Source organism: Fistularia commersonii, chromosome 2 (assembly GCF_037954325.1).
Source record: "Fistularia commersonii isolate RoL2024-O1a breed Wild chromosome 2, RoL_Fcom_v1.0, whole genome shotgun sequence".
Lineage (NCBI taxonomy): Eukaryota > Metazoa > Chordata > Actinopteri > Syngnathiformes > Fistulariidae > Fistularia > Fistularia commersonii.
In genome coordinates this window covers 772233-784129 of record NC_141285.1, presented here as the reverse complement: position 1 = coordinate 784129, position 11897 = coordinate 772233, and the positions used below count along the sequence as shown (strand labels likewise).

At 40.5% G+C, this 11897-nt stretch overlaps 1 protein-coding gene across 1 annotated transcript in view; it reads left to right on the top strand.

The window, feature by feature from the left end:
* Positions 1–1503: 1503 nt before the first annotated feature.
* Positions 1504–11897, top strand: part of atp6v1ba (ATPase, H+ transporting, lysosomal, V1 subunit B, member a) — a 33424-nt gene continuing 23030 nt past the window's right edge. Inside the window, exon 1 of the mRNA XM_086163628.1 lies at positions 1504–1733. Coding sequence (XP_086019754.1) covers positions 1628–1733 — 106 coding nt within the window. The 5' untranslated portion in view covers positions 1504–1627. The remainder of the gene's footprint in view (positions 1734–11897) is intronic.

Sequence of the window (11897 nt, the reverse complement as noted above, 5' to 3'; positions counted from 1 at the left end):
TAGAATCCCAGAATCCAACTGGAGTCTGGAAGAATAACAGTTCAGAAGATGTTGGATGAGGCCGTTGGACGAGAGGAGCTTCTGGACATCCGGGGTAACGTGGATATTATGGTATGCTAAGCTAAAAGAGCTAAACTCAAAGCGTGACTTCTTCTCTTCCTATCAGCTGTTCCTGAACCTTCACCATGGAACCCTCTCCTCTCACACCAACAAACTTCATGTCCTCTTTCGCTCCGTCCATAAACCTCCTCTCTGGTCTTCCCCTAGACCTCCTCCAACCTCAGCGTCCAACTTTTATCTCCACAGCGTCTAAAACCACTTCCTCGCGGTGGATCCAGCTCAACGTACCTCCAAGACACGTCCAGCTCTTTCCACGACGGATGCAGAGGTTGGCGTTGGTGCTCGGAGGAGAGCGCACGTGGCCGCTGGGATGGGACGCGTGCAGATGAGATGTTTGGTGTTCCACGCGGCAGATGATTTTCAGGTCAAACTGCAAAATTAGGCCGCGTCGATGAACCAGGAGGCTAAAAACATGCTTGTTTTTTTTGATGATTTCAAAAACGAAACAAGCAAGATATCTCTTGTTGGTACGGTGAGGTGTTTTTTTTTTTTTTTTCTCTTGCAGTCTGATGAAAACCTCAAGGCTGCCGCTTCATGTTGGTCATCTCTTTCCTCTGCTTCGCATCTGATTAATTTAAATGGTACGAATTCAAAGTCACTGAGCAATCGGACCATTTGAAAAGGCACTACTCATCACACACCGCCGTTCTCTCAAGGAAATGAATGAGATTTGCTCTCTCCACATCTGAAGTTAATTTATTCTGCCTCTACTGTAATGAAGGTCACTTTATCAAGAAGGGCTTTTTTTTTTTCTTCACTTGCAGGAGCTTTACGCATTTTTAAAAGACAGAATATGAGCTGAACTGAGCGCGAACAGCTCGAAAACAGCTGTACTCCACCTAAGAGGAGACGGGGGAGAGGGGTAGGTTTTGGTTCTTGAGGGACAGTTAGGTTTCTGTGATCATGTCCAAATATTTACTTGAACACCTTTTTTTTTTTTTTTTTTTTTTTTGCGGATATGGTCAAAGAAAAATAGAACAAAAATAACAATAAATAAATAAGGTCCATACTTTCACGGCAGAAGATCATCATCCAATAAAGATAAGTTTGCTCCAAAAAAGTCTAATTGATTTTGGATTTCCTCATAAATAGCTAAAAGGACACACATTTTAGGCCTAACCTTGAAAACTTGAAATTAAAAATGAAAACACAAAAACATGCTCTAGCAGGTCTGGAGCGTCCACGGGTCGGGCAGTTTGACTGGTCACATCCCCATTTATTTTTTTAATTTTCTTTCTTTCATTCCTTCTTTCCTCTATAATCTACAATTATTTTTTTGGGATGAAAAACATGAACTAGAAAAAAAAAAAAAAATATTCACTCAAGCTGATTTTGCTCATGCGCGTTCACGGTAGAGATGCTCGCTCCCGCGCCGCGCTCCAAGCACATCCGGGTAGGCGAGTCACGTGACCAGCGCTCCGCTGTCATTTATGTTGCTCGGTCTCAGTTAGCAAAACTCCCCCTGACATTCGTGCGCTTTCTCAGGTTTTCTGTCGTTTTCTCCACGATGGCAACACTGGTGGCAAACAGGGCGATGGACAACGGCTTGGCGGCCGCTGCGAGGACGCACACACAGGCAGTGACTAGAAACTACATCTCTCAGCCGCGGCTCAGTGAGTAACTAGCTGGATTCTGAATGTCGGCTAGCTGCAGCCTTAGCTAGCATCTGACTGCGACGCGTTCAATGACACCGTAAAATAGCACATTATTTGTATCTTTCACGATTGTTAATGTTGATTTAATTTGAAGAAATACGTCGAGGGACCAGCTTCCTCTGTTTTTGCTATGCGTATTTGTGTCACGATTCAGATCCGTATCATAATGGTCATCAAGATAAGGGAGATTACACCTTGTGTTCACGGTGATTTAATCAAAGTGAATCAGCGAATCGCTGCAATTAGTCTTTGTTAACGTGTCTCAAAAGATTCATGCGTGGCGTATTAAAAGAAATAAGATACATTTTAATTCAAAGCACATCATTATGTCTGTGTATCCGCTCAGCGTATTAGCACAGCGTAAGCAAACATTTGAAAGTTTAATGTCGAACCCAGCTATTATGAAGACTGTTCTGGCTCCTGAAATGCTAATGTTTAAAGTGTTCCCTAAACATGAAGCGTCTGTAAAATACAATACATTCATTAGCATGCTAGCTACTACTTGGATCCCCCTTTTTTGCTTGCACCCAGCAGGGCCGACGTCAAAATATACGGCGCGCACACACGTCTATAAGCGTGTCAGTCGTCTTAAACCATGTTAATTTCATTAATGTGTAACTGTATCGGGTTGGCATCCGGTATGATTACCGTAAGCAGGCCCGACGGTACCGGGACCCCATGCAGCTAAATGTCACGGTCGTGATGGATTAGCTAGCATTAGCGGTCAGGTGATCGAGACCAATGAATGAGCAAAGCGCAGGGGTACTTAAGAGGGTTGTTTTGAGTCAAAATTTTACAAATACGCTTATTTATACAGTGCGTATCCTGCAGATTGTTGCCGTCTTTGCATGGTAGTGAGAAGTATGATAAAGTGATCGTGTTTGGGAACTGAAAGGCGACAAGCTTGTGATCGATCATGTGACTGATCACATGACTGATGCGTTCAGGGGCTCTGACAACTTCCGGTGAGATGGAAAGAAGCAGAGCCCAACTTCGAGCTAGACTCAAACAAATCATTTTCCTTTTCATTTATCTTATTTTATTTTTCTTGATTTCCCCAACAGAATATTAACAAATTGTCTGATGCATCTGCTGTACAGAGTGATTTGGGAGATAACTATATGATGGAATTTCTCTGTTCTGAAACAGATATTTTCCACAGGAAAAGGTAAATACTTTGTGCTCTTATTGAGTGCAGATGAATAAGAAGGTGTGTTTTTGTATGCATGCGTGTTGTTATTCCTGTGTTTTGCCGGTGACTTTTAAAAGTGATCTTGTTAATTAGCAAGTCTGGTGAGGCAGTTGTTAATTGGGACGGTGACTGACTTTCAAGCTTTATCCATGCTTAAATGTTGGAGTTCTTTGCAAATCATTTAATACTTTTTGGTAATCCATACTTGTGCACTAATGAAATTAAATGCACTAATCAAAGGTAATTAGCAGTGCGGTAAGAAGGGTTTTAGGGAGATGGGTCGTTGATATTGTCATTTACTGAATGCTCTTAGAAAAATACATTTCGTATGTCCTCCTCCCGGGGGGAAAATGGAAAATTCTCTTCATCTCCCAGGCAGTTTGTGGCTTGGCTACTTTGACATTTTCAGTCTAATTTCTACTGCGCCTCCATGGAAACGTCATTCATGGTAGGAGTTTGGTGGAATTCCAACTTTTGTTGTGCTGCAGAAAACATTGGGAAATAAATTGTTCAAAAAAAGTGCTTATGGTTTTGTTACTTTCCTTTTAATGTCTCATTGATGCAAAGTTTCAAGTGCCCATAATCATATTAGAACTACATTTAGACATTTTCCATAGTTCCTGCTTGTATGAACTTAAACTATTTCCCCTTTTTTCATCTAGCGTCCAGCTCAGGCCAGTTCTCACAGAATTTCCATCTCATGACTGTTGTACTTTGCTGAGTCAGCCATGGTTTCTTACCAGTATATGGTTTTTGCTGATGGAGGTGTCTATCTATTCAATAATCATTAAAAGGCTAGTGTAAACAATAATGTAGATTGTTTGTTCTTAATTTTATTGTGTCTGGGTTGATAAATGGTGTCATTTTGCTGTCATTTTTCTTCACTTTAAATAACTTTTTGATTTTAAAATGAATGGCTAGCCAGTGACTTCATGCAGTATCTGTCAAACATTTTTTTTACTCTTTTCTCCCATTCCAAACATCACTCTGTTTTTCTAAATTTGGAATGTCTTTTTATTGTTTGCTTCTCAATGTCTACATTTTTCACTGTATTGCATCAATTTAACTTTTTTTATTTCATAGATATTTTTTTTGTTCTATTTTTGCTCAATAAACTATCATGTAAAGGGATTTATTTGGCACTTTTGTAACTTAAATCTAGCTCTCCATTTCTGCTTTGTTTCCAGTCATTAATCGCAGGCAATTTGACGATTAGCTGAGTGTCTGTCTTTGGAAACCGTGCACATATTCCCGTTCATCCAAACAAAAACCAGATTTATCTGGCCAAATCTACTTTGGTAGCACTTGGGATGAGTTAAATCAGTTGGTGGCTGTGTTCATGTAGTATCCTTGTTTATTTTCTGGCCTTGCTGATTAAATTATTTGAATCAACACAGAACCATCCCTAGATGTTGGTGTTGTTTGCCACTTTGCTTTGTAAGCCTGATGCGGGACCTGTAACAGGACTTTGATTATGCTTAGGGCCCTATGATTTGAAGGTGGTAGTTTTTCCTTTTGTGCAAGTGTCAAAGAGGCAAGCATGGACTAAAAGCCTCTTAGCAAACTGGAAGGAAATGACTTAATGGAGCTCGGGCCATCTGAGAGGCAAGCACAGAGAATGCTACGTGTGATAAAACCCTGTCCTAAAAACATCACCATGCTACTTCTATAAATTCTCTAATTTTGTTGCAGCAGAATGGCTCCCCTTTTTTTCTCTCATCAAACACATTACCATGTAGCAGCAGCCTTCTAATGGCCCCAATCATCATCTCAAGTAACTGCCAGAAAACTTATATGTGCTGCATTTTCTTACCGGATGCATGCATTTCCAGTGCATGCACCTTGTCACCTGTTTGTCTTGTGTATCACATGAGACCTGACAGACGACCAACTTTCTTGGCATTTAAAAACCCTTGAGAGTTCTGTTGGCGGCTCATCATCCAATCGTGCTTTTTGGCAAGGGATGACTTTTAAGGGCGTAATGATGTTTGATAGAAAGAAGTATGAAATGAACAAACCCAGAATTTCATTGCAACATTAGTCTCTGCCCTGAGACAGGTATTAGATGAGACCTCTAGAAATTGTCCGGTTATCGGTTCAATCCCTTTTTCTTCGAGAAACCGTGTTAAAGTACCCTTTAACATGAAGCCGAACCTCTAATTGCTTCCGATGTCTTTGACGTTGATGTGTGAATGTGTGGGTAAAGTCTGTATCTTGGTCGGGGGAATGCGGCACGTTATCGAGCGCGCAGGGTGGTCGGTAGATCATGAATGTGCAACTGAATATTTGTCACTTATTGTTTTTGTAAATCCTCACATGACGGTGTAAATGGGCGGAAAGAATATCTCCACGGTGTCTTGCAGTTTTGGAGTTTCTTCTCAAAAGCCTTTTGCTCGGGAGTGTGAAGCTGAATTAGGGGATGGAGATTAGTCAAACTACATGAAACGCTAGGCAGTCAGCTTACCACTATGTGTTTAAACAAAAAAAAAAGGAGCTGACATCATAATCCTCCTCTGTTCGGAAGTTGAGTCACATGACTTGGAGTTGGCTGGAGTAATATTTGTTGGCTTTGGACTTCACTTCATCATTAAATACTCGGAGCTGCGCTTGAAATACCTGCTTGACTGTGAGCCTTGTTATTTCAGCTCCCTCTGTTTTCCACAAAACCCAAATTCTTAGAAATGATCTCTAGTGTTACACTTGCGTTTTTACGTTTTTCTTTGAATCTGTGTATTTCCTTTTTTTTTTTTTTTTTTTGTTTCTTCTTCCTCTATGTCGCCTCCAGTCGTGATGTTAACGGTGAAAAACATTGATTGTTCTCTTTTTTTTTTTTAAACACCCAAAACATCATTTTGTACAAGTTCAGCTCTGGATTTTACATGATCTTTTGCAATTTCAATGAGAACTCAAAATTTTTTTTCCAGAAAAATTAGCAAGTATATGTATGCATGTGTGTATGTATAGTTAATGTTTTTGGCCTGATCTGCTGGCTCTTTTTAATACTTTATATCCCCGTGTAATAATCAGATTATTTTTTTGCACTGACTTACCTCTCCTCACTGATTTTTCACCCTTTCTGGCCTCTCCTTTTGAGTTATCCCTGGTTTTATGACTAGCTCCTGATGCAGGGGTCAAATGTGTGTCCCGTGGATTGACCCTCGGGTTCGGGTCACTTTATGGCTTGGCGCTGTCCACGGTGCTGATCTGGACAATAACTTAGACCCGGGGGGGTCCCGGAGCTAATTTCTCACTCTCCTAAGAAAACTTAGCTCGGTTGGATTATTAGCCCATTTTTTTTGAGGGTCAGGCAGGAGTGGTGACGGAAAGGCTCCTGTAAGTGTTCAGCAAAAAAATAAAGGTATAACCAGCACATCAGCATGATTGGAATTAGCCGTATTTGAATGTCTAGAACTATACTGCATGGTTTTTGGAAATTGTAAGGCAGTGCAAAATATTTACATTTTTGTTCCCTAAAGTGTGTTTCCCAACCCAACCCAACCCCCCTGTATTTATGGTCTTGCTCCTGCTTGAGTCACATCTGCATTGCCATTTTGTTTTGTAGGAAGTATGCTGAGAAAACAAACCATCATGATTAAAGCAGTCACACACACACACACACACACACAGGACCACAGGTGTCGGTCCATCTGTTCTGTGGAGTGAAAAGTTAACTAAAAACATGGCGGGGTGGAATTTGACCTGCTCTTCGGCCAACCAGTTAGGAAGAGATACTACATGTTGTTTTTATAAGTGAAGGTCCTGAGCAAAATCCACTGGGTTGCACTTCTTCAGTGTGTGATATTTTATCTTCTACTTAGGACACATGTGGCTGAAAATGTTGTATATTTTGGTATATTCTTCTCACACTGACCCCGTTGTGTGTCACCCCCCCTGAAAAAAACCTGAATTCAAAGGCCACTTTCAAATGTTTTCCCTTGAGTTTGCTAAATGAAGATTAATGTTCCTATTGTGATAAAACCAATGCAGTGTTGACAATACAGACAGAATGCTTTGCACCGGCCTTTACTTAAAAAGACCATGAAATATTAAAAGCTATCTTAAATTTTCTGTGACTATAAATTTGCTGTTGTAGATGTTTTGTCATATTAATAATTTCCTCTTAGGTTTACAGATGTACTGTGTGGCTGCAGTCATGTATGTTACATATGATGGAAGGGGACATTTTTTTATATTAAATGATGTCATAAATCACAGTCATGTATAAATGTAGTCGTCAGTTAAATGCGGACAACGTTTTTACTTTTGGCTGTTTTTGGTGAAGAAGCTGAGTATCGATTGAATAAGAGCCATATGTTTATATTGCAGTTGTGCAAATTGACTGAGGATTTTTGGAAACTACATATCGCAAGTTTGATTAAATCGAGCTGTCAAGTAAAACGTCGCGTTTGCCGGAGGACGCTGCCGAACTTCTATGGTTTCTTTCCTCTATACTGAATGGTCTATAAGATCACAATGTTGAAATGTTTCTCTTGACAGGGAGACAGCTATTGAAAGCCACTCTGAGAGAGCACAGGAAAATAAACAAATAAAGACATTTCTCATCAGGCCAAATCCTTTCTTTTGAAGAGGCCTTTGTCTCTCTCATGTCAAATGCTACAAAAGCTATTAGCCCACGAAATGGCTCGCCTTTGTTTTAGTGGTGCATTCTGTCATTTAGCGCTATGAAAAGACATGGAGCAAGGCACTATATGTCTTTGTGAAGATTTAATTAATGGTAATAATGTAGTCACGATAAACAAATGTCTCATCTGTCACTATGAAAGTAATTTTTATAAAATCAATGTTATTTTTGTAACAGTTCTATAATCCGCATTCTAATTAGGCTTAAGCAGCTAGCTTGTCAGTTGGGGGGAAAAAAGGCTCTCCCGTGGGCGTTTGCCATTCTTTTCATGAAAGAACATTAACATGTAGGCAAAGGATTTGACTCAATTTCTGTCTGATGCATGAATGGAAACTAATCCATGTGAATCGCACTCTTTTTTCCTGAACATTTGTCACGAGTTGCTCGAGCTTCTTCATTTTTAAGAACCGCCGGTGCATTTAGAGAAGTGTTTTTTTTTTTTTTTTATAATACCAAATTTCCCCTGTTTTGCACTTCTGTACTTCTCTAACAAATGTATTTAGCTAGATTAGTCAAGGACTTAAATTTCCAAAGGGGTATTAATATATTTTTGTCTTTTTGGCCTTCATGAATATTTGTAATGTTACCTTTGCACATCATTTGAATTAATAATGCTATCTCTGACGCATTGGTTTTTTTATATTTAGGACAAACCTGTAGCTCCCACTCCACCAAATCTGTTTTAGAAAGATGTTTCCTGAGCTCTCAGCCACCTATCGTGCTGGATGAAAAGACACAGAATTTTCAGAATTAGCATTTCCTGCTTGTCATCGACTAGAAATAGCATCATGGAATGTAAATACTATTTTGGTAGGGACACATACATACAGGTATGTTGTTTTTTTTCACGTTTACTGCAAGGTGCTACTAAAACAAGGAACAAAAAAAGACTGCGAATGCAATCCGTTTAATTTTTAAGTAAAAATTATTCACAATATTCAATATTGAACAAACTCACCTACTAAATGTTTGGCAAGTGTGATTAAGACTGGAATTTAAATGTATATGTTTAATTGTAGACTCGCCCTATTGCGAGCTGTGTAGCAGCTTCCCGTGAGGGATGACCGTGCCACACACTGCAACAGCAATGCAGCGAGTTGTTTGTTCTATATTTTCTTCTTTTTAGACTTGGTTTACTAGTGTGTTTGCGGCAGCTGTCAGCTGAATGATGCGACAAGGTCATTCTCAAGGGAATCATTTCATGCACCTGAAGAGCGTCAGTTTTTAAAGGCTTGGTTTTGGTTTTGCAACTCAAAGCATTTTTGATGACTCTACAAACTAACTTTGTTCTTTACTACGCACGTGTAGAAGGAATCAAGCGTGAGTTTTGAATAACATGGAAGCTATAGAATTCTCCACAGCTTGCATCTCGCTCGTGGAGTCTTTGTCGCTTGCTGCTGTCAGGGTGATGACACATGAGCGGGCTGAATGGAAGCCGTGGCAGTTAAATAAATTCATTTGGCCAAAAAAACCCTTTTGTGGTTGGAAGACTATCAAAAGAAGGTTGTATGGCAATATTTTCCACAATTTCTTGTGCTATCACAATTGACAGGTTGAAAAGTACAAATGGTACAAATGACCCGCACATGAATTACAATTACCACCAAAATACGAGCGTCTATCAGCAAACTTGTGGCTTTGACTTCATAACAATGCTGGTTAAGATCAGGTCTAGGCACTCTCTCCAACTACCCACATTTGAGTTATTCCTCCGGCACTCAAGCCAGAATGCCAGAAATCGCGGTGTTTTCATTGCTTAGTTTAACTTTGTCTGGAACTCTGCTTCAAACATCACATTTAGTAGAAATCTACTCTTCTGTCAGTGTCTGTACTTCGGGCCACTGTGACAAAAAGCACTTCACCACCTTTTGTGACAAACATGTTGTGTTAACCAGCTGCCATTTTCCTGTATAGACAGTATTGTTCCCTTTCTATACCACCCACCAGCAGCAAGGCCCCACCCGCTTCCAAATGTGCTCCTGCTTTGAGCCTGATTACGTTTCTTCACAAACAGTGCAAAGAACTAGCAAGCTCATAACTTGGAGCATCAGCGACTGGCAAGGTTACAAGGATTTTTAATTTTTTTTTCGCTACATGCTATGGTCCGATAAATAGATATCCTGGTTGGTCACTGAAATTAGTAGCCATCTTTTCAGAATCCCGTTATATGTTTTTTTTTTATTCTAGAAGTTCCCCGGCAGCGGATTTATATCTTTGTTGTTTTGTTTTTTACGAATCCTCGAATGCTGAAAGCTAAAATCACCTTTAGCAATTCAAAGTCTGACATAGTGAACTAGTGACAATGTCTTTTTTTTTTGGAATTTTGAAGCAAACCCATGAACGCGCTAATGCCCGTCAAGTCTTGTAACACTGTTTTTTTTTTTTTCCTTCCCCCACGAGGTGGTCATGAGTTACTCTGACTCAGGAATATGGCAGTTGCACCAGGGAAGTGAGGCTATTCAAGCAGAGGCTACAGCATGTAACCGTCTGTTGTCTCTCAGTGCAGCTCTGTAGCAAACCTGTTTTGATGTTCCACTGCTTAACGCCATTGATTCCTATGAACCGAGTTGCCACGTCTCTTGAAGTGATAACCGGCTACTGTTTTATCCCTCGCCTATCATTATTTATTAAAAGCCTGCCTGCAGTTCTGAGGTGACTTCGTCCGCAGCCACTACGGTATCGTGTTTAGCATCTCCGCCACCTGGCTGGGAAATAGTTTGTAAGAAAGGAGTACGCTTGCATGAGCCCAAATGACGGCCTCACGTGGATCCAGTTCACAGAGGAAATGCAAACTCTTCAGGGAGGAAAAATATGTCTGTCGTCCATTATTGATGGTACAAGGTTTTTCCATGAAGGGCGTCATTGTGCGTCATCGTGTCAAAGGACCAGGAGCGGGCTATACTACAACTTGAGTATTTAGCCCTGTGCTGCAGTGATACCTCTATGGCATTATTAAAATAATAATAATAATAATCACATGGCATAATCAAACAAGCATACATAAAGAACACACAGTTTGACTGGTAATAATGAGAAATATATATATATATATATATATATATAAACCGCAGGTGCTGAATATCATAAAATGAACCCAAGGATTGGCCTTTTGTCACTTTTTGGTCACGTGTTTCAGTCTGTACAACTGCAGTGGCCTTAGATCAATAAATATAAGGTGTCATTTTCTCAATGGTTGAAATCATTAACAAAATGTGTGTGGGAAATTTTTAAATTGGGAAAAAAAAAACAAAAAAAGAAACAAACAAAAAAATAACAAGCCCAGGTTGTGTGAAAGCGTTGTCCTGTCCTGTGAGCGACTTTTTATTTTGGTTAACAACTTTGATATTAGCTGCTCTCAATTATCAACGGTTAATGGAAACATGGCCTTGACAACACAGAAACAAAGGCCCTACAATTAGTGTGAGGATTATATGAGTAGTGTGTGTGTGTGTGTGTGTGAAGGTAAGGTGGGGGTGGGGGTGGTTTTAGGCAATTAGCAATCCCATGTCCAGCGGGGCGATGGGAATCCCTTGAAGTAGAGGCTAAGATGTGAATGTGGGGCTGCACATCACAGCAGCCACTACTTTTGTAGCGTTCATTTATTGTCAGAATGATGACGCGCCCCCATCTCCAGCCTAGCTCTGACAAGGTCCCCCCCCCCTCACACACACACACACACACACACACCATCTCCCCTCAAGGCCCCCCCTTTCAGCTGGGAAATTGAATTGTGTTGGAATGCTCTGTGCCTCTTTTCTCTGGCACTTGAATGGGCTCTTTAGTATTTCACACCAAGGTGTCCTTCAGGGTGCGAGGTCAGGCTACCAAAACAGCTTCTAGTGGCGGATTAGGACCAATTAACATCTTTGTACACAAAGGGCTCTGGCAGCTGAACAGGCTGCAGGGTGACCCACACTGCCGTTGCATGCCAAGCCAAGGGACCGCTGCACTTGAGCTGAAGTAGCAAAAGAGGGGTGGAGAAAGTTTTCTAAACCTAATGGGAAATGTTGCTACTTCACACCTCATGAACGTATAACCCATTGAGTAATTGTGATTCTTGTGAAATGAGAGAGCAAACCACCTCTTTTTTTTTTTTTTTTCTTCCATTGTTGCAGTCGCCCATAAGGAGTGATCCACTACCCTGAGTTGTGATGATGGGAAAAGTGCAACTTTATGTTTTAAAGATTATACGAGCTCCCGACTTTGGCTTCGAATGGACCTTAAATGTACTCAAAGGGGTGAAGACGCCATTTTGAATGACCATGTAGGCGCCGAGGGAGAACGTATA